Genomic DNA, 25,782 nt, shown 5'->3' with positions numbered 1-25,782 from the left:
AATACTCTACATTAGAATGCCATTGGTCAGAGATCTATCTTTGAGGGTAAAATGGCTGCCACATTACCCATGAGCACTCTTTGACCAATCACATTGCAGATTCATCACTGGCCCTTGATGACATTGTTAATTGTTTGAGTCAGCGCAAAATGTGTTACAGCCAATTTTAACTAGCAAAAACACATTGTTATGAAATGAAGTAATAAGAAGCATATACAGAAACACAACTGTTTTATTTCTTTTAAAATATTGTGTGTACCACCTAACAGGACAGCTGTACTTTGCCTACACACAAACGTATACATACATTCTACCTTTAGGCTTTTTTTTCACTTGTTGATATCATTAATATATTTATATAAAAAGTATCCAAACTAACAAAGACATGTGAAACAGAAGTCTATCCCTTCATGCCACGCCCTCTTTGACAACTGGAAATGCTCTTTCTCACACACGCACGCACGCACGCTCGTAAAACCCCGCATCTCTTTAAGGCCCCTTGAAGATCGTTTCTAATGTGTTAGGACTCGGACGGTAGCAAATACTATAAATATAATGCATTCATGACATTTATGCAGAAAACAGGAGTTGTGAGAAGGTCATTTGGGATGAAAAAAAAAATATTATTTGACACATTCTAAAAGCGAAGCAGCAATGAGTTGATTCCACAATAATCAGCATGATGATGATGCAGCAGCTAATGTCCAGTGTGTTCAAATCAGCGGCATATTTGAGGGAACCAGATTCTTATATCAAATATACAGTGGAACCTCTAAAGTTAACAGGTTGCAGGGGGACATCAGAATTTTTATTTTTTTTTGAAAGACCATAGAACAGGAAGTGGAACTTGTACCACGTCCTGGTTGCTCGGTACAATAAAGCTAAAACGACAATAAGAATAAGGATGGGAACTTTCATAACAGTGTTAATGTGAAGAGACTCACCTCCTCCCTTGCAGTCATTCGTGAGAGCAGCATTTGTTGTCATTTTTACACTTGCAATATATAAATTGTAATTGCCTCTAGCATGACTAAGGGTTTTATGAAGCCAAAAGTTTGAACCATTAAGAGATTTTTTTCTGATAAAGCTGGGTTATTAATTAATTAAAATGTATTCACCTGGGCCATTAAAAATTATTATTATTATTTTTTTTTTAGCAGTGGCAATAGTTCAGTCTGTGTCCGCTGATGTTTACTGCTTAAACTAACAACACAGTTGCAAACTGAGATGAGCTACCTTATAAAAGCACAGGCAGCGTCGACAATATAGCAAGCTGGTCGTTATATTTGGCGACTTTTTGGACCTCTCGGGAGTCATGACTGTTTAAAATCTCTTAAATAAATATTAATGTCTAATTTGCCTGGTACCAAATCTGACATGTTTTGGGGGTTTTCAAAGGTCATATCACCAAGTCCTACTTTCCTATCTGGAAACAGAAAAATGGGACATTTACAGGTTCCACTGCGTCACGTAAGGTGACACTTTAGACCACAGCATGCATCATACAGCACTCTCAGGGTCTGTCAATCAAAATTCCGGACTACAATTTAACATTGTACGAGTGTGTCCATAACATCAATAATCTGACACAGGTATGTTAGGACAATGGAAGAGGAGGGCGGCCATTTTGTTTGTCACGAATCCAGCCTGACCAAGTGATGAAATCTTAGTGACCCCTTAAAAAGATCCCGACAAGGTTCATCAACGCACACCAACACTTGCCAATTTGACCCAATTTGCTTTAAAAATATATATCTGTATATATGTTGTGGGTGGTTACAACACTTACAAATAAAATAAAAAATACAGTAAAACGCACATTGCGAAGAAGCTGTGCAGGGTGGCATGTGGCTATAGTGTTGGTTATGTGATATGAGTCACATGATCGAATAAATACACAACTTTTGTCTGTCTCTCCCACACACACACACACACACACCAAACACAAAGGCACATTGCTAATGCAGTACGGCATACATGAGCTCTTTCGTCCATGTTGACAACACAAAAAAAAAACATAATAGAACCCTTCTGACCAACATTACCAGTAAAAAGGTACAACTTTTGGTTTTTCAGCACACGCATCCATTTCGTCCTTGTCGAATGGAAAATAAGTATTTACACATTTTGTGAGCTTTTACTGGAAAAAAAAATGTGTTTGTTTTTTTGCTTCTTAAATCCAATAATTTTTAGGAGAACCTACTTTTTTCCCATTGGACAGGGATGCAAACATGTTTATGTTGCTGTCCAATGAAGAGCATATTACTGCAAGTTTTCCTGTGTTTCATGAAAAACAATTACTAAAACAAATTTTGTGATATGGCTAAGAAAAATCACGTCTAATTTGTGATTTAACAAATATTATATGAATGATTTTGCCCAATTGTCATTCATGCTATAAAATAATAGAATTACATATTTTGATTATTTGGATATTATATATATATTTTTTTTAAATCACAAAATTGCAAATTCCCAAAAAATATTTTTGTACATATTTTTCATTGAACATAAACCATATGCCCAAATGTTCTCTTTTCACGAGAAAAATTAAATCACAAAAATTCATGATTGGCACAACTGGGCTGGATTAATATTTAAATCACAAATTCATAAATAAATAATTTTCATTGGACAGCACACATACTCATATTTTAAAAATAATTTTAGAAAACTATTTTTTATTGGATCGAGATGAATCACACACTCATTTTTATATTTGTGTTGTCCACTGTAAAGCATTCCATCTGCAAAAGTTTTTATTAGTATCATTAAAAAAAACATTTTTGGCTAAAAAGCTGGAGGAAAAAAATGTGTGGTGTAGAATTTTTGGACACAAATATATAGAGAGTCATGCTTTTCATTGGACAGCAACATGTAAGACTTCCAGCAGAGGGCGAAGCATCATGTACAAATGTTTAAAACCAAAAAAAAAAGAAAAGAAAAGAAGGGGATAGGGTGGGGTGGGCTTGGGTGTTGGTGTATAAAAACAACCTTTGGGGACGGGGAAACGTTCTGGGCTCAAGTGGGCATATATGACCCCATCCACCCACTGGAGACGGTACAGTTCCATAAAGCAAGCGGCTTTTCTTTCAAGTACTGAGACAAAGGAGAATGCGGGAGGGGGTCCAACATGGACCAATACTCGAGGAGGGAGGGAGGGAGGGAGTGGGGCACAGCTTGGATTAGCAGCAGCTGAGCCAACGAGCGTGTGCGTGCGTGCAGCCCCTTGCACACAGCGCTGCGGCAAAATTGTCGCATGTCAGACGTAACTTTTAATGATGAATATAAAAATCTTCAGTCTTGCATAAAAACTTATTTTCTAAAAATTGTGTTTTTTTTGTCTGAATCATTTCCCCCCCCTTTTTTTTTTACATTTTTTATTTTATTTATGAAAAATGGTGTAGGGGTAAAATGACAAATCCCCCAAATTATCTTTTGTCATGATTCTTTGATTTGTTTTGAATGTATAAATTACGCTTTTGTTTTTTTAATCCCAAATAAATTTTCAGAAAATGTAACTTATCTGTCTTTCCTTTTCTTCTCTTTAAAACAACACAAATAAAATAAGAAATATTTAAGAAAATTGAAACATTTGGACTTATTTGTCCAAAAACATTTACAGCAAATTTAATCTAGACTGTCCTTAAAAAAAAAGAAGAAAAAACCATAGCCATCTTTAATTGGCCGTGTGAAAGGGGCTTGCTTGTGTGTGTGTGTGTGTGTGTGTGTGTGTGTGTGTGTCAGGCTACCAGCCAATCAGGTTGGCCTTGGCCTTCTCTGTCAGCTTGCGTACGCGTCCCTTGGAGGAGGTTCCGAAGGTGATGGAGGAGTCCTCAAAGAGCAGCTGCCTCTGCTCCTCTTCAGAGTCGTCCTCCACATACCAGGCTGAACGTCGCCCCTGGTTACGGGTGCGCATGGAGCCCCCTGCATCGTCCTCGCCCTCCTCCTCATCCTCATCCTCCTGGTGGTCCGCCGCCCCATCCCTCCGAGTGCCTCTAAGCGTCCGTGGTGCAGATGTGATGTCCTCGTGAGCTCGCCGGCTGCTCCTTCTCAGCGGCGAAGGTTCAGGGGTCTCCGCAGGGTTAGGAGGAGGAGGAGGAGGAGGAGGAGGAGGGGGAGGGGGAGGAGGCGGCGGTGTTACCTCCTCAGTTCTGAGGGACCGCGGTCGGCCCCTCTTTTTCGGCGTGCTAGAGTCCAACGTGATTGCTGCTGATGCACCACCCTCGTCACCGGTGGATTGGTCAAGGTCGTCATCAAGAGCGGGACTGGCACGATCCGTTTTGCTCTTCCTGCCTCGTTTCTTGCCCGGGGGGCGACCGCGCCTCCTGGAGGGGCTAGTCGGAGATGGCAGGTCTGCCGGAGGGCTCGCCGGTGGGTCCGCTCGGGATTTCCGTCCCCTCCTTCCCACTGCGGCGGTCAAGTGAGAGCTGTGGCCGTTCAGGTGGGCTGTACTCTGGGAGGGGGGGCTTTCAGGAGACCCTGGGAGGGGAAGTGACACACAGAAGGCGTGTTTTAGAAAATCACATCCAACACAAGAGATATACACAAATATATATAACCAATTCCAAATGTAGATTTTTTTTAGGGGGATGGGGGGGGGCTGTTGATCAAACAAATAAAATGAAAACTGAGAACAGATTTTTTTTTTGATTGGATATAAATAACAACAAAAGTTTTTATTTGCAAATGATGATCCGCACTAACATTACCTGATCTTCGTCTCACAGGCGTCCTAGGTTTCCGCCGAATGCTTCCCGTCACGCCACCTTCCACGCCCGGGGAGGGCGTCGTCCTCTCAGCTGCTGCAGGTGGCATGGAGGCGGAAGCAAAGTTGTGTGTTCTCAGCGATCGAGTCGACTCTAGTTTGGAGAAAAAGTATAATCAAATAATCAAGACACACAAAAACGTCAGTATAATTTTTAAATGTCCCATTTTTAATATAGTTTTCCTCAAACACATTTTCAGAAAAATTTGTGTTTAATATATACTTTATTTGAACAAATGGGGGGGAAATAAATATGGGGGGGCAAACGATTGATTGATCTTTTTAAATAATGATTAAAAACATAATGTATGTAAAAAATAAAAAAATAAAGAAGAGAAAGAGAAGAGAAAACAACCTCCAAAGTATTTTGGGAGGGGGAAAAACGCCACCCCACCAATTCAAGATTTGCAACTTGTGAATTAAATTTAAATAAAACCTAATAATAAATCTAAGATGGCACAAAAATAATATGTCAAAAATTATTATATTCATGAAACTGAACATTTTAGATTATTTTTTTTTTTATCCAACTACTAACATTCAAATAATGAAGTTATTCGACAAATTTTGTGATTTTTCTTTCTGTCTTTTTTTAAATCCAAAAGAACATTTAAAACAAAAACCGAAAATTGTAGGTGATCTGACCTGTAGCGCTGGCATTATGCGCAGATGCCGACGGTGGTGGCGAGTGTGCAAAGTGTCTCGCAGCGCTGCGTGTGCGCCCCACTGCCGGCGTGTCTGTCTTCCCGTTGAGCAGCGGAGGCGTGTGTTTCGGGGGGAGGTTCTGTCTCAGGGAGGGGGGCCGTGAGGGAGGCGGCGACGGCTCCCGCCTGCTGGTCACTCGTGACGAGACGCGTCTCTTCCTCTCTGGGCTACGAACAGAGGGAGGGTCACATGACTGATGTTGAAACTGGAGGACTAGCAGGTTATGTAGTTGTACCTGGACGCTGCGCTGCTGGGGGGAGACTCGCTACGGCGACGCCTCTTGACGTTGTGTCGTGTGGGTCGCTGGTCAGGGGTGGCGTGTCGGGCGTGGCGTTCGGTTGTCCGTCTGGTCAGCTTGTCCGTTAGGCCGTGGATGGCTTGGTAGTCAGCCAGGATGGAGCTCATGTGCTCCTCGAAGAGCGCAGACAGCCTCAGACTCATGCTGTAGATCTGAACATACACAAAGGGAGGGTCAAAGGGCTTGAAAATTGTGTATTCACTTTGGATTTTAGATTGCACTATTGCCCTGATTACTTTCAACTACATTCAGAAAAACAACAAAAAATTTCATACGGGTGCTGGAACACATTAATTTTATTGCATTCATTTCAGTGGGAAACATTACTTTGGTTTGTGAATTAATTCCTGAAATGAGGCTGCATTACTATTGTGTGAGCGTGTGTGTGTGTGTGTGTGTGTGTGCTTCTCTCACCCTGGACTTCTTACTGGGCGTGTACGCTTTGGAGTTGCTGAAGATGAGGCGCACATCCTTGCAGAGCTGGATGGGCGTCTGGTATTTGCCTGCAGTCAGTGTGGTGAGGACAGTGCCAAAATCCATTGGAGAGTCTACGATCTGGAGGTAATCCTGGCACAGTAACAGTGGATTTAAGATTAGTGAATGGCCATTCATAATACACACGCACCAACACCACATAATGGATATCTTACACACTTGAGTAAAAAAATAAACAGCTTTTGCCCACATGGAAAATAAATAAATAATAACATCGTCAGGCTGTGATGTGCATGCCTCAGCAACAGGGGGTGCTAGAATACCTAATGTAAGATTTTACAAAATCTCATCTGGTTATTTATCTAGCTGCGATTGACTATTTAATCATTTGGCACACAAACAGACATGTTTGTTTTTTCAAATGTATACAATTACCACATCATCACCGCATTGTCCTATTATCCTTATTTATCAAAATATCAATATATTGTGCAGTACTCTGCTTTTGCCAGTCCTTATATAATCACCAAATAAAGCATATTGTGCGTACCGGATACTCTTGCAGGTCCACGGGTTCTCTGAAGGGCTCAGAGTCCTCGCACTGGAAGATGAGGTCTAGCAGCTCCTTGCAGCATCCTCGCCACGCCTGAGGGTCATACGAGGGCGGTCGCGTGCGCAGAATCCGCCGCGTTGAACGCCGCTCCTACGGATGACATCGCCATCACAAACGACGAGACAAAACAAACTCAGGCATGGTTTAGATGAGCAGTTCTTAAAACTTTTTAATTATCAAGTACCACTTCGGAAAAATATTTTGTGTGCTTTAATAAAGGGGAAAAATCTGTCAAGAAACAAAAAAAAAAGGTAAATAAAAATTGTCTATTAAAAATCGAAATTTAACTAATGACAAACCGTTTTCAAGACTGTACGCAATTAAAAATTACATACTACTGAACTGTAACTGCTACTTCCTCTTTTGTGTCAAATGTTTGAATTTTTTTCAAAATTTTTTGGTTCATTTCATGTTGTAACTGTCTTTTACAAGACCTTGTGTTTTTGTGTGGAGGTTCCTGGCGTACTCGTGTCCTCGTCTTCCTCCTCCTCATCCTACACGGGCAACAAAAACATTACTGTTCATTCATATACTAAATTTGTATTTAGTTGATGCTTTGAGGAACTCACCTCATCTTCAGAGTCAGAGAAGGTGGCTTTCTTTAGGGTTTTATAGAGCGGCATTACATCTGTCACACTTTGGTCCCTGAGAATGGAAAAACAAAATTTCTATTTTATGGGCATCATAAAATAAAGTTTAATTAAATAAATAAAATAACCATCCATCCATTAAATAATTAATATGCACGTGTTTTTGATTAGTTAAAAAGGCTGGGAAAGAAGCTAGTGGACACCCTACTCACTTGATGAACTGCAGCATGAGGTCAGAGACAAACTTGGCAGTGGTGACGATGAAGGAGCCCGGCTCGTTAAACGTTTGCGCGTTGTGCTCCACGTAACGAACTTCCCACATCAGCGACGACAGTCGTCTAAAGCCAGAGAGTGCGCACGCTATAACCCATTGTACTCAATCCTATCACAAACACAAACTCACAATCAGATACCTGTAAAAGCGATTGACCAGCCTTTGGCGTATGGTGCTGAGGTCCGTGACGTAAGCCACCACCGTGCAATAAGTGGGGTACGCTTGAAGGTCCACCGGGAAAGCAAACGGTGCCGCAATGTCTGAAAACAAACAAAAACGGTTTGTGTTCGACTAAACAATCAAGTATGTGCCAGCGACAGCCCTTAAGGCTTGATTTCAACTGCATGATTCATGTGACAACTCCAAACACAGATGGAATCAAATTTCTTATTCGTCTTTTGGATACAAATCTATGTGTGTTAATGGTGACGTATATACAGCCACTGCACAAACAACACAAATAAATATTTTAAAAAAGTGAAAGCATGACCATTAAATATAATGTAATTATGCTATATGATAAAGTGTGCCCATCGTAAGTGCAAAAATTGCCTATGGCGACCAGTGGCGTAAAGTGGAAGTTACCCTCATTAAAATCAATGGTGGTGATTAGCCAGCCCAGGCTAAAAAAAATAAAAAATGCTATAAAGTACAATGTAAAAATATTTGCATTACTGTTTACTTCTGTTTTCACGTCCTTGTGTTGACCACTTGTGGAGTTAGTAAAAAAACAAACAAACCAAAAAAGATAAACACATTTTGAATATTGGGGATTAAATTAGAATGGACCTGCAAGTTTTCACCAAAAAGTCATGAGAGGGCGCCATTGGAGCAGTTTTCAAGCAAAGGAGCGGCATCACTAAAGCCACTGCAGGCCTCTTCATAAAGTCAAATCTCCTAACCTTTACACAGAGATAACAAAGCCAGGTCCAGAAAGTAAAAACCTCTTCTCCCTATCAATAAAGAGGGCTTCACTACACATCACACAGTGAGTTAAAGCAACACTGCAGCCATTCTATCATGCTGATGACCTCACCATGCTGACACGTTTACAAGAAGCAGCTTTGTTTTGCATGACACAGATGGAATGAGGTAAGGCGGAATGAGAACTGTGATGACGATGTAGATGATGATGATATCCTACCCAGGGTGCACAGCTGGTCGATGGCTTTGATGATGCGCTCGCACTCATCGGCACGCGTGCGACATCCCCATTCGCCATCCAGCGGCACGTACAGGAGCTCGCGATGCTCCTCCTCCGTGAGCGGGACACTCGTGCCCAACTCGTCCGGGAAGGACGCTGAGGAAGAGAGCACGCCATTTTGAAAAGCGAGACTTACAAGAAGATTTGTTTTTTGTGTTACAAGGACTCACCCTCATCAGGAATGAGCTCCATATCCCACGGACTCATCTTCTCCGTGTCGCCGTTATCCCAGCTGGAACCACAGAAGAAGTGTTAGCAACAAGTTTATACAATGCGGGTTTTAAAATATCTTTTTCAGAATATATTCCATAATGCACAACCTTTTTCAGATGGGTGACACTAAATTTAAGACCTTTGAATGTCGGGCCACCATGCTGCCTAAACACTCTCCATCATACATAATGAAATGAAAATGTTTACCTACCAGACATTGTAGCATAGAAAGAGGCTGTCCTGGTACTGCGACTGATACGGCTCGTGACTCTCGATGGTGCCGAACCACCAGGCGTCGTCGATCACAGAGCGAAACCTGTCACCTGCACACAGGAGATCGCGCTTGAAGTGCATCCGCTTCACTATAACAAATACTGCAATGTTGATACCTTACCAATAGTCCACTGCCGCTTCCTGGCATTGTCAAACTGCTGCCGCAGTACCAGGAAGTCGATGACGTCTGGCATGTCATGGTACCTGTGACAAAAAAATATCATATGAAATTATTATATATATATATATATATATATATATATATTTTTTTTTTTAAATGGCGGAATTAGAGGGACAGAGCAGGATCTTTACTTCATGGAGAAGGATCCTCCAGTCAGTTTGCCCGTGTCCGGGTCCAGGAAGGCCAGTTTGAGGCAGCATAATGTAGGCAAGCCCACCTCATACTTCATCCCGACGATCTTAATCAGTTCCTGCTCCTGACATGCAAAAAACAAAACGAACACATTATACACACTCCTTATCATCATTAGACGTCACCATGAAATATGATGAACTTAACTATTTTAGAAATGCTTTTTATATATTATGTATTCCGTGTGGCTGTATTTCATGGATTTGCTAATTCTATGCTAAAAACCTCACTACTGTTACTCAATCGACAAGTTTCAGTCAATAAAACAATGAAAGGAAACAATTAAGTGGCCTGATATAGGCCAATATACATTGTGAGTAGTTTAACGTGTATTGCCACATTTAGACCTGAAATAAGAGCTACATTTAAACAATTTGATAGGAAAGTAATACTTTTTTTTGTGTTACTATTTTAATCTACCCTTACCCGCAGCTCCATCTTGTGCCAGGGTTGCTTCTTAGGGTTGATGCTGTAAATTTTCTTTTGTTTGGCCATCTCCACATACGCCTCATGGCCCTGACGGAAGTAGTACAACTGCACAAACACACACACACAGTCTACTTACAAAGATCCAATGCACCTGCAAATGAATTAAAAGCCTTAGGCCAAACAAAACACCATTGGAAGAAAAACTAATTATTACTTGTTAAAGCATTCGTATAAATGCAGGTGTGGTACTCTCTGCAGCTGAGGATAATATTTTGAGGAAATGCGAGTGTGTACCTACATTAGTAGCTATGCAAACTAGCTAAACAGTGACTTTTGTAAGTGCTAAATTGGGGGAAAAAAAGTGCTATATTGGAAAGAAAAAAATCATGACCTCTCAAAGAAAGGGAAAAAAAGTACTCTAATTAAAGCCCGCATCTCCCTAGCGGCTATTAAATACCTCGTCTCCCATCTGTGGAATATAAGGACATCTCCTGGGAAGCAGGTCCGTGATCCAGGAAGAGGGAAGCCACTCCTCCAAAGTCAGCCCTTGCTCCTGAAACTCTGCCCTCTGCCAGAGAGCATACTTCATTTTCTAACAAATCACATTTAAGTTTTTATTCTTGATGCTATATATATATTTTTTTTAATGACAAACCTTCCTCTTCTCCTTTGGCTTCGTCTTCTTTGGTATTGCACCGTCCTTGTCGGCTTTGTCCTTCTTGCGTTCTTTCTTGGGGTCGCGCTTCTTGTCGCCGTCCTCTTCTGAGCTGCTGCTCTTCTTCTTCACCTTCACGCTTTTCTTGGGCGGCTCCAAGTTGATGCCTGCGTCGGCCGTCCAATCCGAGTAGTCGCTGGAGTAGTCGCTGTGCGGACAAGGCAACAATGATTAATACAGGAAATTGGAATTTTGTGAAAACAAAATCTGATATCTAATTTTAAGGACATATCACTGAGCCATACCTTGAACTGCTGTGATCATCAGGCCACGGCTCTTTTTGCTTCTCATCCTTCTCTTCTTCTGATGAGTGTCCGTTAATCTGCCTCACCTCTGTCTCGCCCTGATAACACACACGCCAAGACAGTTCACACAATCTGGATTTTCTCCTTAATGTGTGTGTGTTCTACCTCTGAGATGCTGTTGTCGTCGTCGTCGGCCGCCTCAGCACTCTGGCGGCTAGTCTCCTCCACGGCCGCCCGGGTCTGGTAACCGTGGTTACCCTGACTCCGCCTCCCCTCGTCAGCCATGCCATCCGAAGTTGGATGAACCTGCGAGTCGATAATTATCAAAAAGGTGACGCCAGTGTGACTCCGTCCATTAAAAAACATTAATAGGATAGTAATCAGGTTGTGAGAAATGAGGCAAGGTAGACAGACCTTGGTCAAGGTGAGTGTGTTTTTTTTTTTTTTGGGGGGGGGGGGGGGGTTGGGGGGGATTTTGTGGTTCTATTGGAGCCAAACAAGTACAGAATGGGTGTTACTTGTGAAAAGGCTAATGCAGGAAGGAAGCCATTTTAGTGAAATTCGGGGAAACAAAAAGGCATCCTTGAAGATATAAAAAAAAAAATGCCTACAGTGGTACCTTGGCTCACGAACTTAATTGGTTCCCACAGAGAGTATGCGAGCCGAAAAGTTCGTCTTCCAAACAAGTATTTCCCATAGGAAACCATTGAAATGAGAATAATCCGTTCCCAGGTCCCCATAAAACACAATTTTCTACTAAAAAAGCCTTAAAAACTACACTCAAAATATACCTTATTTTATGTATAATAAATGTGCTATTGTATTGTAATTAAAGAAATACACTGTACTGTATAATAAAGTGTTTTTTATTTGCAAAACTTGCAACTTGCCTTTGTGATGATACAGTAGTTGAAGGCTTGATGGAATGGAGTGGGAGGAGGAGGAGGGAGGGAGGGAGTTACTGTTTGGAAGGAGAGTCCTCCGGTGTGGCTTCTCTTCTTTGCTTCTTAGGAGACTCTTTATCCTTGTTGCTGACTAAAAACCTCTTAATTGACACCTGTTGCTTTCTGAGTTGTAAGGTCTTACGAAACTGAGGCATCACATTATCATTCATCATGTTGATGATTCTCATAGCCACAGTCTTTTCTGAATGGTACTGTTCGACAAAATCCTGCACATCACTCCACTTTGCTAACATGGTCTTGATGCTCTCTCACTTGATGCTGGACAAACGCGCACCTCGTTCGTGTTTGTCGATGATCTCCTTCTTCTGCTCGACCGTAATTTTCTTCAATGTCTTCTTAGGCTTAAACACTAGCCTTTTGTGGGGTCTTTTTCGGTCCCATGGTAGCAAAAGTACACTCCAAAAGTACTCCAAAATGTCTACCGAACACAAAGCACGTCCGCACTCAAACAAAGGGGGCGACGAACTGCGTCAGCTTCTCGTGATTTCTCGTGTCGCGAGATTTGGTTCGTCCGCCGAAAACTAGTTCGTCAGCCGAGACAAAATGCTCGCGAATTTAATGTTCGTGAGGCGAAAAGTTCGTGAGCTGAAGCGTTCGTGAGCCGAAGGTACCACTGTATATTGATAATTGTATTTTTTTTCTTCACAAGTAAATAAATATGAAAGTACACTTTGGTGGGGAGTCAAATTAACATGGTTGGGCCTTGGTGGAGGTCTGTGCTCAACAGAGTGCCATTGTAGCATTTGTCTATTACTTTGAAAGTAAAAAAAACAAAAGGTGTCTTGACTTAAAAGTCTTACTCTGCTCTCCTTGGGCAGGGAGTGGATGGTGCGTCTCCTGCGTTCCGACTGGTAAATGTTGATTTCCTCTTCCCCTTTGGCCTCTCGCCAGTTCACCTGTTTTCCTACATGACCAAAACAGACACACACATAGTCAGCACACAAACATCCACAGTACAAGCAAACTATACAGTAAACCGCACTGAGGCTAAATAAACTGTTGGCGTTACAACCGTTGCAGTTTATTACCGGATGGAAGCGTCCTCCAGCTCAGGTACGAGCACCCGGCGGCTCCACGCCACCAAGTCTCCCTCGGTGGCCATCTGGCTGCGGGGCGCATTGCTGTGCATCTGCCGCACACCCTCGATCTGCCCACTGCGACGGAGGCCCACGTTGGGCGGCGAGTGCACCTCTGTCGGAGAACCCACAGACCCTGAAGGATCAAAAAGGTAGAAGATATTTGTGATGGTTGTAAACGTGGTGTGGCACAGTCAAGTTGAAGCTTTGAAGGAACATTGGAATTGGGGGTTGTTAGAAGTAAGTCATCTTTAAGATCCATTCTGAAAAATGCATAAGCCTTAGGAAGACCAACATCAAGGTTAAAATATAAGATTGAATTTTTCTAAAGGAGATAAGTCAGTTGAGAAAAAAAGTTAGCCTAAGAACTAATTCACAAAGCATGAATACCTCTGCCGACTCGGGAGCTTGTGGTAACAGCGGCAGCGGCAGCAGGCGCTGTAGCAGCAGGTGTCTCATTGGAGCCCCGCCTCTGGTCCTGTTCCTGTTGTAATCTCTGGATCATGGTATCCAGAGGACTGGAGCCATCCACCGCTTGCTCGCTAACCACTTGGTTCAAGCCTGGTAAACAAAAACAGCCATAAAAATAAATAATTGAGAATGAATATGTAGAATCCAACTTTGGAGTTTGTTTCACTGGCCCTTTTAATTATCTCTTAATTATGTTCAGTCAGTAAGTAGCATCAAGTGGCTTGTTAATTGACATTATAGTGTAGTTGTTCCCCTAAAACCATCTCGTTAAGCACATAAAAAGAGGGATAATGTCTTGCCTTGGCAGAGGATTACAATGGTATCTTTCGGTCCAGCTGCTTTGACTGATACCACAAAACATCTTAATGTGTTGTAAAAAAAATATATATATTCATGTATCTCATGAATTTTGATTAGATAATTTTTTTCTTCAGTTCAGTTAATATTTAAAAAATATTAAATGTGAAAAAAACATCTAATGCTCATTTTAAATGGTTATTCATATTTAGTAAAATGATTAACATTGGTTACTTGAAAAAAAGAAAAGAAAAGTAAAATGAAATCTAAAATTGTTTATTTTATGTGGAATCTTTTTTTAATTCGATTATTCAACCAATTATTTAACCCCTTCATACATGCATTTTTTCTGCTGGGCAAAATTTCTTTTTTTGTGTGCTGATTTTGACTCTTCTTCCACATAGGAGCATGTCTTTTTTGGAGGAGGGGGGGTTAGCTCATGTTTTAGTCGTTATAATAATATGGCTGTAACGTGTTGTAAATTTGCCAAGCTTACATGCAACATTTTTAACATGAACATCAACTTGCGATTGTGATTGGTTAGTTAAGATCCAACTAAATAGATGCCACGGACTTCCGACTTCCGTAAAACACACAGCAATAATGTTTCCGGTTACTATTGGCTAGGTCCCAATACTGGCTTTCCACCTCCACGCACTTCCGGCAAAAGTGTGACGTGTAACATTTTAAACGTTCATCTTCTCTCATTGATCACCTATCTTGAAAAAGCCTCATGCAATAAATCCTACTAATTACAACTAATGCGGACATATATTGCACGCACATCATCGCGTCCACGCAACAAACGCGCCTACAGTAATTTCACCCGCCCGTTGGCACAAATGTCATTGCAGTATAAAACTACTCGTGTGAGCATTGGGACGCGGCCAATTACGCCATAACCGGAAACAGAAACCAAGTTGATGGGTGAAAACCCGGAAGTCCCGCCTTTTCCGTGGCATACTGTATGGTCGGGTCCATTATGAACCACAAGTGTTGACATCATCCAAATTATCCGTTTTATTGGTTTAGACACGTGAATATGTCATGTCCACTGCTACCATCTATGGGTCTGAAGAGGTTTTAATGAAATTTAAAAAAAAAAAACAATTTTAAAAGTAAAAATTGAATAAATATATTTTAAATGAACAAATTATAGGCAAAGGTAGATCAATTAATTGATATGAATGACCTTAATGTAAATGGTCAGCGGGCAGGATTAAAGAACAAAGTATGTCATACATTGCCCAACAATCCTTTAAAACTGTTGTTCTGGAAACAAACCAACACAACAGGTGACATCACACTCGTACCCGAGGAGGTGACGCCCATCTGCGGGATGAGCTGCTCGTCACGGCAGCCCTCCCGGCCAGGCACCAGCCGCTGGTATCGGGGTGGATGGGGGTTGCCATCCACATCCACCAGGAAGGGGGGCGGCATGAGGTGAGGCGCCTGCTGGGTCTGCTCATCCAGCACGTAGTTGTTGGCGTCGCGGATTAAGGGCCGGTAGTCGGTGTGGAAAAACATCTGGTCAGCGATCTAGAACATTGCAGATCAATGAAGTCAGGTGACATCATTACATGCGCGTGTGTGTGTGTATGCGTGTGTATGTGTACGCACGCGACCTTACCTTGTCATACCTTCCGCTGGAGCCGAAGCCAAAGATGAGCAGGTGACCGTGGGAGTCGGTGGCGGCAAAATGTTGCCCATCCGGGCTACACTTGCAGTCAAATAACGCCCCGTGCCCCTGACCCTCGATCTAGGGGGATGTAGACACTCGTCAGTTTATTAGGTACGCCACAATGAAGTAAAGGTCTCACAAATGTTGCCATTTTCAGCTCGTGCCGTCATGTGTCGCCACAGAAAGTCCCTTGCGTGATTTATTTGACACGGTTTTACTTTTTACTCTGTATGCAACAAAAAACAAAACAGCATAGCGTTGCTTTAAATAAGTCAGTTTAATTTAATGCTAACACAATGCAAAACTAATTTGGATAACAAATAAGCGCCTATTTGAGATACATGTACTTTGAGTTAAGAGCTTGGTGATATAAATGAATTAAACTCATATCTCAAGGCACCCCTGTATACCTAAAAATCAGTTTTTAGACACTTACCGTACTTAAAATATTTTACTAATCCTTCCATCAATTTCTACCCAAAATGTGTTTGGTGCCGGTGTACATACCATCACTAAGTGTATTATTTTATTCATGCAGCCCCAGACACCAGAATTGAAGTAAAACATCTGCACCACATGTGAGAAGGACAAAGAAGAAATGCAATGCAGATCCCCCCCCCCCCCCCCCCCCCCAGCGCCAGCTCACCATGTTGAAGTAGGATCGGATCTTGACGCCTCTGGCCAGGTCCCATACGATACAATTCCCGTCATGTCCCGCCGAGAACAGGATGCGGGGATCGAAGGGGTGCGGCTCCAGGACAAACACCTCGTCCTCGTGACCCTGTCCAGATGAAATGCCCACATTGAAGTGAAACATTCCTACGTCGCGCCGTGTCGCGTATTTATTTATTTTTTTACCAGTGTCGGTTACAAGTTGACAGCGGTTTATGTAAATGTACTGGGCTGACTGTGCACAGACAGTTGTTAGGGCCCTGGGCAGGAGTGTTAGGGAGGTGTTTTTTTATGGTCTTCAAAAACAAACTTCCTACCAAATATTTACCGTATATCTAAATATTTCATATTTACATTGTGTTCATGTACCGGCCAAACGTACCATCAGGACGTGAACCAGGTTCCCGCTGATGGAATTCCAGACCTTCAGCGTCAGGTTGTTGGCTGCCGTAATCACCGTGCCATCGTGGCGATCCCACGCTACCATGGTGACCTTTAGCTTAGTCACCTTGTCTTCCAGCGGTGGCGGGTTGTACTTCCTACAGGAAAGGCCCCAAGTGCAAATATTGCAAATCAATTACTCATCATGATAAGGTAGCTAAAAAAAAAAAGAAAAAAAAAAGTGTGCTTTATCGCCTAAATCAATCGAGTTTTTGCACACGACATTGGCGAACACAGTACAGCTGATTGCCGTTCATAGTTTGCAACCTCGTTATACCGCAGATTCTTAATAGTTTTTTAACAAACACAGACAAATACGAATTTAGAATTATGAACGTTAAGAATCCTGTTGTGCCAGGACATGCCAGGCAACACTGAGGTCTACTGGAAGAGATTCAGTGTAATTTAGAGCGAGGTTGCAGGTATTTATTGGTTTATAGTTACCGTAAAATCTATGCTAATGTCCGTTAGCTCATCTATGGAGTTTCGAATGAAAGAAAAAGCAGAGGTTCAGAGTACTATACAGTGCATACGTACCCTGGCAATTTGGTCTGCATGTCTAGCAGGATGCTCCTCCAGCCTTGAGGCTGCAGCTGCCAGATGCGCGCTGTGCCGTCCCTGCTGCCACTCACAAAGCTAACAAAAAATACAATAAATAAACACACACACATTAATGCAAAAAAACACACAAAAAAAAACGTTAACACCTCATTAAAGAATTACTGTGAATGCAGTTCATGTATTAATCCCAGAGTTACAGAGTGAAGGCAGCATTTCTACTGTGCTGACAAGTCAGTTAATTACAACACAAAGAGCTTCCATAATAACAAACTGCAGTATTTGCAAACAAACTCCCTTGACACACAAACTTACCGGTCACTGCAGTGTGAGAACTGGATGCTGTCAACTTTGTCCTAGTAAACAAAAAAATATAGAGCCCAGTGTGAGTAGGACATCTTACCAAATCATGGCATTTCCTCACATAGTGGCGTCTGCTCTTATAGATACAAATTCTTTACTACATGAACACATAATGACCACTACTAGTGTTGTTCCGATACCGGTATCGGCAAAGGCCCCGATACGGCATAAAAACAGTGTTCAATTGATTTACTGACTGTATGGGACTCCAGTTCTGAGATCTTCTCTGGTTGTCCTGAGCCAAAGTAGTACACTCTGATGATGTGATCCGTGCTTCCTGTCGCCAGGAACATCCCACCTGTACGCAAACAAATTACGTTCTACTTTATTTGATATTTTGAAGTCATCTCATAGTGTACAATGTCCAGATGGTGTCATTTGTTGTTGTTGTTGTTGTTGCTGTTTGTTGCGTTCACCTGCACTGAAGGAGGAGCACATCATCTGGACGCCGGGTCTGGAACGCTCAGTGAACTTACTAGGTCTCTGACTGGATGCAAAGAAAAGATGAGGTCACTAAAGAAGTGTAGCAATGATGGGAAATTGCCATGACAGCCATTGAACAGGAAATAGGACTTAACTAATATGAGCAATAGATCATTAATAAACTAGCATCTGCTATCGGGCAATATCTATAAAACACTCAGTTGGTATCAAACTCCCACCTGATCCCACCAAAGTATGACTAGTTTTACTTTATTTTTATTATACAGCAGCTGTAGTTGTCTCATTGGAATTGTATGAGAGTTCTGAATGTTAAATTGTGACTTAAAATGGTCACGGATCAATGTGACTCACTGCAGTTTGAACCATGACAAAAAAATAAAATAAATAAGAATCACCTTTACAATTACAGACTACTCATTCGATATTTAGTGCAACTACTAGAATTAAGTTTTTGTTGTGAATATTGGACAAATTAATGTAATCACCATTATAAAATGCCACTCTATGTCTCACTGTCTTTTTAAGTCTTAATATTTATTGCTTACATTTTTCTCCTTTTGTCTGTGACTAATATATATATATATATATATATATATATATATATATATATAATTTTGTATTTTAGCAGCTGAAAAAAAAAAACAATTTACTTAATATACAGTGTCAATTAAATGAATAACTTTAATTTAATTTTCTTACATTTCGCCAATATTTTTTCTAGAGTTTTTAACTTCAATTTGACCCACAAAATAACAAGAGTGTTTTAATAAAAGGCTGGCCCTGGAACAGATGAATTCGTTTTATGCACATTTATTTCCTATGGGGAAAATGACAAATTGTGTTCAACTCTAGAGCTTCCACTATACTGTACAGTCCATATGCTCTTAACAATATCATTATTTATGTACAATAAAGAATTCCTAAGTGCACTCTTTTCAATGGCAGCTGTGTCTCACCCAAACTTGAGTGTGCGTGCGTCCCACTGCCAGAAACAGATGGTGCCGTCAGCACCCGTGGAGGACAGGTAGCGCTTGGAGCCGCTACACAGAGGAGAAAACTGCAAACACAAGCAGTTTATCATAACAACCTGAAATCATGATCACTATAATATACAATATGTTGTATTCAAGGAAGACTCACTAGCAACAGGCGAAAGTCAGCAATAGAGATCAAATACATTTTTATTTTTTTTAGTTCTGCCCCACTCATTCAGTAAATCCTTATATGAATTATTTTCACACTATACAGCAGAAGAAGGTGACTCTCCTCACCTGTAAGGACGTGATGGATGCGGCGTGGCCCTCCAGCACAGCTAGCGGGGCGCACGTCTGCAAGCACCACACGCGGATGGTCTTGTCGCACGAGCCGGCGGCGATCATGGCGTTCTCGTGGCTCACCGCCATGTCGGAGATCTCGGCGGCGTGCCCGCGCAACGTCGCCAGCAGACACCCGCTGTCCGTGCTCCATATCTTCACCAGGCAGTCATCGGAACCCTGAAGTCGAAGCCGGAGAAAGCAGACGATACATCAGAATGGGGCTGGGGGGGAAAATTCGGCTAACTCGGTTAAGTCGACCACAAAAATTGGTCGTCATTAAAAAAGGGGATATGCCGATTACTAGGGTAATCGATGGATTAACTGATTCTAAAAATATTTTTTGTGACAGCCCTAAACCACAATAATGCTGATAAGTTATTTTGAAATCATCCAAACAACGGCTCATATGTAAAAAAATATATATTAATTTTTTTATGTATGTTGGGTCACTCGCACCACAAGGCACCACTTTATTAGGTCACCTGTATGAGAGCATCAATAGCTTACAACTGCTTTAAATGAACAGTCAAGGAAAAATAATCAGCATGTCCGTCACAAGGTAAAAAGATATAAAAAAATATGATGATCAAAAGAGACTGCAAACCGGAAGCGGGCGGGCGGGCGGGGGAGGGAGTGAAGGAGCCAGAGGATGAATGTTAATTCTGGCATTTATCCAGCAAGTGCCTCCGAGGAAACACTCTCGCTCTCCACTTGTGAAGAGGAAACGCGGGAAAAGAGAAAAGGGGAGGGAGTGCGGTGTTAGGGAGCTGAACAAAGGAGGGGCCACACGGGAGTAGAAGAAAGAGACGGCGAATGCGAGCGAGCCCAGGAAATGTACAAGCGCAAAGAGATATAACAGAGGAGTCAATCTGGTACCCGCCCCTGCACCCCTGACCAACCCCCTCCTTCACGCTCCGTAGCCATTTTTAGACATTTTAGGACGTGAACGCTGCAAATGGATGCAGACAGCATTAAATAAAGATTAAATAAAAGTCGGATAACTACAAGGCAACAATGATGAAATAAATGCACACTTTTGACAAGGAACCCATGGTGCAATGACATTTGAACCCCTAAAATGGAGTGTGCAAAAATGTGTTATGGTCTGTTTTAGTATCCTTAAAATCTTTTCATGATCACGACACAAAAACACCAGTTTGACCATAGAGCCACAAAAAAAAAAAAAAGCAAGGCTTTCAAATTTGGTACAGTCCAGAACTTCAGATCTGTTAGGTACCCTATACAACTTTTGACATTGATACCACACAAACACAATGGCCAAAATTTTCGGCCAAATTCTGATATAGAGGTGCACGCAAAATGCTGTACAGCACCGATTTGTTATTTTACTGCCCTTAATCTGAAGACACACAAACAAATAAACCTTGCAGTAAAAGCAATGGGTACAGGATGAATCAGTTACTTTTGTACCTTTCACAATTTTTGACAATGGAGACACAAAAGTACAAGGCTTCCAAAAGTGGCAAAAGTCAGATCTGTTATTTTGGTGGCCTACTTAACTTCTGAAACTCGAACTACACAAATACAACACATTGCCAAAAGTCTGCTAATTTGGCATCAATCGTAGCTTTCATTCTCAAAACTGTTGTTTTGGTGCCCTATACAACTTTTGACAATAGATCCAACCTACCAAAAATATCATCCAAAAAAAAAAAATAAAAAAAATAAAATAAAAAAAAATAATAATAAAAATAATATATATAGTGTTATTTTGCTACCCTTCACAACTACACAAACACGCACATGGCTGACTTACGGTGAATATGCGTCGTCCCGTCCTGTCAAAGGTGACGCAGTAGACTGAAGAAAGGTGTCCCAGGATCCTCTTATGCATCTTCATGTGCTGATACACCGCGGTGGGAACGAGCTGGCGCAGGCGGTAAGAACCGTTCAGCCGCCGGCCGTGGCTGGTCTCCACTGGATCCACGAGTAGAGAGAAACATTTATGCAAGGATGCATGGCTTCCTTCCAGAATTAAACCTAGTATTGTTTACACTGAAAACATTGTGGCAAAGAGATGGGAACAAGTTTACTTAAGTGGAATAGTTTGGCCAGTCATTTGGAATGTGTGCGTGTTTACAGCTTCATATAAGCAAAAACAGTCCATAGTAAAGCATGTTTAAGGGCTGTTTTTGAATTAATCATTTGCGACACCAATTGCGGAACTTTTCTAACAGATGTCGTACAGCTTTGGATTTTCACCTATTGCGAGTTGGTCTGCAGCTTATTCTCCCCACCTGCTATAAATGTGGTTCCCTGTATACCGTCAGTGAAAACTAACTGTCGTAAATGGAACAAAATCACAGGTGTTCTTTACCGATGTTGGCGGGGCTCCCGTAGATGATGGGAGGCTCTGGTGGCCGGCCGCAGTGAAGCGCCGCCAGCGCTGAACCCTTCCATACCACATGCTTGCAACCTGGATGACAACAAAAACAAAGAGGTGTAAAAATGAAAATAAGGTAAGTAAAGCTATTAGAGCACACTAGTGGAACGACAACTTATTAGTAACTTTTCCCCCCCCCACTTCAGACTTTTCTGCACACTATATGGATAACTTAAGCATTAGATGTTGCCGGCTCACTTTTGCTGGTGCGCAGGAGATTCTGTCGGCCCGCCCCCAGCAGGCTGGTGAGTCCTGGCACGCTGGCTGGGACATCCCGCTCCAGCAGAGGACACACTCTGGAGCACACGTGCAGCAGGTGCTCAGGACTGATGTGGCGGTACAGCTTCACCTAAATAATAAGAATAATAACAACAACACATATGCACAGTTAAGATGGGCAACTACATCAAAACACTCCACAACGTTGTGCATCAACAAAAGTGTCCCTATGACACATCCCTGGAAAGTGGAAACTTAAAAATAAATTTTCAGAAGCCAATTCATTTAGTATAGGCTGCCAGAAAAAAATATTACAGAAACTTAATGGAGTGCATCATGTAAGCCAACTTGAACACAAAATGAGTGTGATAAACACACATACATGATATTTACAAAGAATTTTTCAATTTGACTTTTGAATAAATTTCAACAGAACATTCAAGAAAATTAAATAAAACAATTTGCATTTGCACATAAAACTGATTCCAAAAGATTATTTTTCTTTTTCGACATAAGAGATGGAGCAATAGATGCAATTGTTACATTATAATCAAAGGAGAAGAAATTTAATTTTATATAATAATTAAAAGCAGGTTAAGCCGTCTCTAACAAACAACAACAAAAATGAGTCATGTAGTCAAGCATGAAAATGAAAAAGTCCAAACATTTTATGGAATTCCAGGGACTCATTCCATTGGGAACCTGACAATTCACCAGGAGTGAAGAAACAAGAAACATAATATATAATATACATTATACAGAACATGAACTAATTCTGTATCTAGAAAATAATACTTCATTTAGCAAACGTGCACCCAACTTATATACAAAGCAAAAATTATCCATAAATCAAAAGAAGATTGCATTTAATTAAATATGTTCGTGTGTATTTAGTAAATAAACAAATGTACATTTTATTTTATACTGCATACATTATTACAAATCAATAAAATATTTTTGTACCCGTCAAACAGCACTACTGCTTCTGCACTAGAGTGGCACCGTGAAATGTGTTTAACAAGGATTCCGAACATTTTCTTTTGAAACAAGAGACAACGAATAGAGATTTTGGCTTCATTCTACAGGGTCTCTTGACCTGTGCAGAACTGCACACATTTAAATAATGAAATGCAAGATGCATGTGCACACACCCACACCTTGTCCATTCTCTTATCAGTGCATTAACAGCATGTGCAACACACACTCGCACACACGAACGCACGCACAATTAATGGCTGCTCATAATTACAGCCAACATCATTGCTGGTACAGGAGACGTGATCAGCATATCACAATGAGAGCGCGCACACACACACTGACGCATACAGATTGATCATTTTCTCTGCAGATAATGGCTCCCTACACATAAGTGCAAAAGAAACTATCTTCATAACTGTCATTTTCCATGCAGCACAGCGCCGATTTAAAAAAATCAAACACTGTCAAGATGGCTCATCAAAAACATTTTCATAGCGTAATAATGCAAAATGTGTATTCCATGTAATTAGGCGTCTTAACTAATTACTCCTAATTAATAATGGTAATTAATTCTCATCACTATCCTTCCACCATCAATGCACAATCAACTTGGGAGTAATAACAACAACAAAATAATATTACTACTAAACGAACTAAAAAAAGTAACAAAAAAAAAACAATGTCCATGTCACAAAAAATATATACATATTTTCTTAAAAAATAAAAGCATTTGGGCTATTTCCCCCCAAGCGAATAATATAATCAGGCTTTGATTGACAGGTGGTGGGAGGGGCACGCAGGGAGCAAACGAACGAGAGCACGTGCAGTCATACAAATATGCTTCATAATATGTTTCATTCCATTAACATTACACTTTCACATACTTTAATCCCGTGTATAGATATATAATGTTCATGTGTTAGTGCAAAACAAATATCCGTGAAAGAAAAATCATCCAAAACAAAATTAATAGTATTGATTAAATATGATTTAATACCAAAATATGTGCATTGCACATGTATAGCTCATTGGTAAATGTAGTCAACCACATGGGGATAAGTGCATTTTCTCCATTCTGTAAAACCCCCTAAAGCTTGCTTATGTGCTTTTAATTAGCATAATGCGCACATTAATTAGTTGCAATATTTGTCCATATGCAAATAGTTGGCATTATCTCATTTGTAAGGACATGGCGTTGGGAACCTGAGGGTCACGGTCCAAGTCCTGCTGTGTTATTAAACAAAAAATGACAACTAGTTGTTGGAGAGACACGCGTCTGGACTACTGTCGAGGTGCCCTTGAGCAAGGCACCGACAGCACAATTAGGTTGTGTCAGAGTGAAAGTGGTTTCACTCTTGACATCTAGCCTCGCATTGCATTGCATGCCTGCGTGTGATCAGGTTCTGCGTGTTGTGTCCAACAGCAGCGTGAGCCTAATTTCCCCCTTCATGGATTCTAATGAGTATAATAATACAGAAACAAAAATAAGTAAATAAGAGTTGCACATTACCTCCCATCTCCATGTCCAAAATAAAACCTCCAGGGAAAAAATGATAATAATCCAACAACATCTTTCTGCCTTTCTTTTTTTCCTGTTGAGTGGCATCTGCTAATCCATATTTAATCCAAATATGAACTGAATTTAAGAACGAGTCAAATAATCCAGTTTGCAGCCGAGGAGGAGTGTTGTAAGTATGGAGCAGGCTGTAAGTGAGCGAGAGTGAGAGCCTCTGCTCCAGTCCAGCCTGCCTGCCTGCCTGCCTGCACCCACAACACTCGTGACGTAGCAACAATTCCGCCGCGTTAAAACTCCACTTTCCCCTTTTAGGACTTGCGTGGGACACCACCTGGGTGATGATGTCAGGTCCTGACCCCCCTCCTAGAAATCATCATCTAAGGCCTATTATTTTCATTTTGGAAAAAAACAACATTATAATGTCTTTTGCTGCTTGCATGGGGGAAAAAATGCGGGAAATTCAATTCGTAAAGTTGCCGTGTGAAACTTTCTCCCTGCAAAAGAGAGAAACCCCCTTACCAAATTGTCATACGTCCCGGGGTGCTCCTGCCCGGTCCAGTCCACCCTCTTGGGCAACAGCTAAACACGAAGACACACACCAAACATTTTTAAGTGTTATCATCATAAAAACAGTTGTTTAAAGACATGTCCACGAGTGGTGAAGCAAAAAGGAACAACATTGTAGCGCCCGCGCATCTCTCCACTCCACTTACCTCCTTATCCTCCACCTCCCTTATCAGCGTCTGAAAATGGATTAAAAAAAGACAACATGACGCCTCATGGCCGCCTTGATGTGCTCCAAATGAACCCCGAAATTCTCAAAACACCAACCTCGGCTGCTTCCTGGCACGGTCCAGCTTCGAGAAAGCGGGCGATTAGGAAGTAGAGCTCTGGTGTGGGTCGGAGGGAAGAGAGAAGAGGAACAGGGGAGCTGCGTTACAAGAGGGCTGCCGATCGCGGGGAGGGAGAAGGGGGGACATAAACGACAACCTCGGCCCGCTCCCCGAGCTCCGCTACTCACCAGAAGTCAACTGCGCGATGTGCGGCCTGTCTGAAGCCATGTTTTCGGCGTGCTTCGGCGGGGGCAGCGCCGGAGCCGGAGCCGGGCCGCTGGGTGTCGGTGGCTGCCCTGTAGCTGTCACTGTTTATCCACCAGGAAGAGGCTGCCTCCATTCAGGCGCTCGAAAACAGGCCCGGCTCGCCTCCGCTCACTGTGCTCCTCCGCGCGGCGACGAGTCTAGTGCCT

General features: G+C 41.7%; 1 protein-coding gene across 1 annotated transcript; it reads right to left on the bottom strand.

Annotated features, from left to right (window-relative positions):
- Positions 1 to 214: 214 nt before the first annotated feature.
- Positions 215 to 25,782, bottom strand: phip (PHIP subunit of CUL4-Ring ligase complex). The gene is made up of 40 exons (XM_077552872.1): positions 25,558 to 25,782; positions 25,368 to 25,426; positions 25,250 to 25,279; positions 25,056 to 25,115; positions 22,022 to 22,172; positions 21,758 to 21,856; positions 21,197 to 21,357; positions 19,375 to 19,596; positions 19,060 to 19,160; positions 18,076 to 18,146; positions 17,857 to 17,957; positions 17,612 to 17,652; positions 17,276 to 17,374; positions 16,680 to 16,836; positions 16,272 to 16,406; positions 15,575 to 15,703; positions 15,258 to 15,483; positions 13,567 to 13,737; positions 13,128 to 13,312; positions 12,901 to 13,002; positions 11,301 to 11,441; positions 11,136 to 11,233; positions 10,831 to 11,038; positions 10,633 to 10,743; positions 10,173 to 10,280; positions 9,686 to 9,810; positions 9,495 to 9,577; positions 9,312 to 9,423; positions 9,058 to 9,119; positions 8,828 to 8,983; positions 7,823 to 7,943; positions 7,622 to 7,747; positions 7,389 to 7,464; positions 7,254 to 7,313; positions 6,757 to 6,909; positions 6,186 to 6,338; positions 5,709 to 5,923; positions 5,414 to 5,640; positions 4,713 to 4,862; positions 215 to 4,482 (listed from the first exon to the last, which is right to left on the bottom strand). The coding sequence occupies exons 1-40, from the start codon at positions 25,595 to 25,597 to the stop codon at positions 3,749 to 3,751; spliced, it is 5,559 nt and encodes a 1,852-aa protein (XP_077408998.1). The 5' UTR covers positions 25,598 to 25,782; the 3' UTR covers positions 215 to 3,748.

The sequence above is a fragment of the Vanacampus margaritifer genome, chromosome 19, assembly GCF_051991255.1.
Source record: "Vanacampus margaritifer isolate UIUO_Vmar chromosome 19, RoL_Vmar_1.0, whole genome shotgun sequence".
Lineage (NCBI taxonomy): Eukaryota > Metazoa > Chordata > Actinopteri > Syngnathiformes > Syngnathidae > Vanacampus > Vanacampus margaritifer.
Note: the sequence above shows the minus strand (reverse complement) of the source record. Positions and strands in the feature narration are given on the sequence as shown.

Coding starts and splice junctions, on each gene's coding strand:
- phip (XM_077552872.1), bottom strand. CDS start 25,597: ATGGCTTCAGACAGGCCGCACATCGCGCAGTTGACTTCTG. Junction 11,234..11,300: donor ACGACAACAGCATCTCAGAG/GTAGAACACACA, acceptor GTGTGTTATCAG/GGCGAGACAGAGGTGAGGCA. Junction 7,944..8,827: donor CGACCAGCTGTGCACCCTGG/GTAGGATATCAT, acceptor GTTTGTTTTCAG/ACATTGCGGCACCGTTTGCT.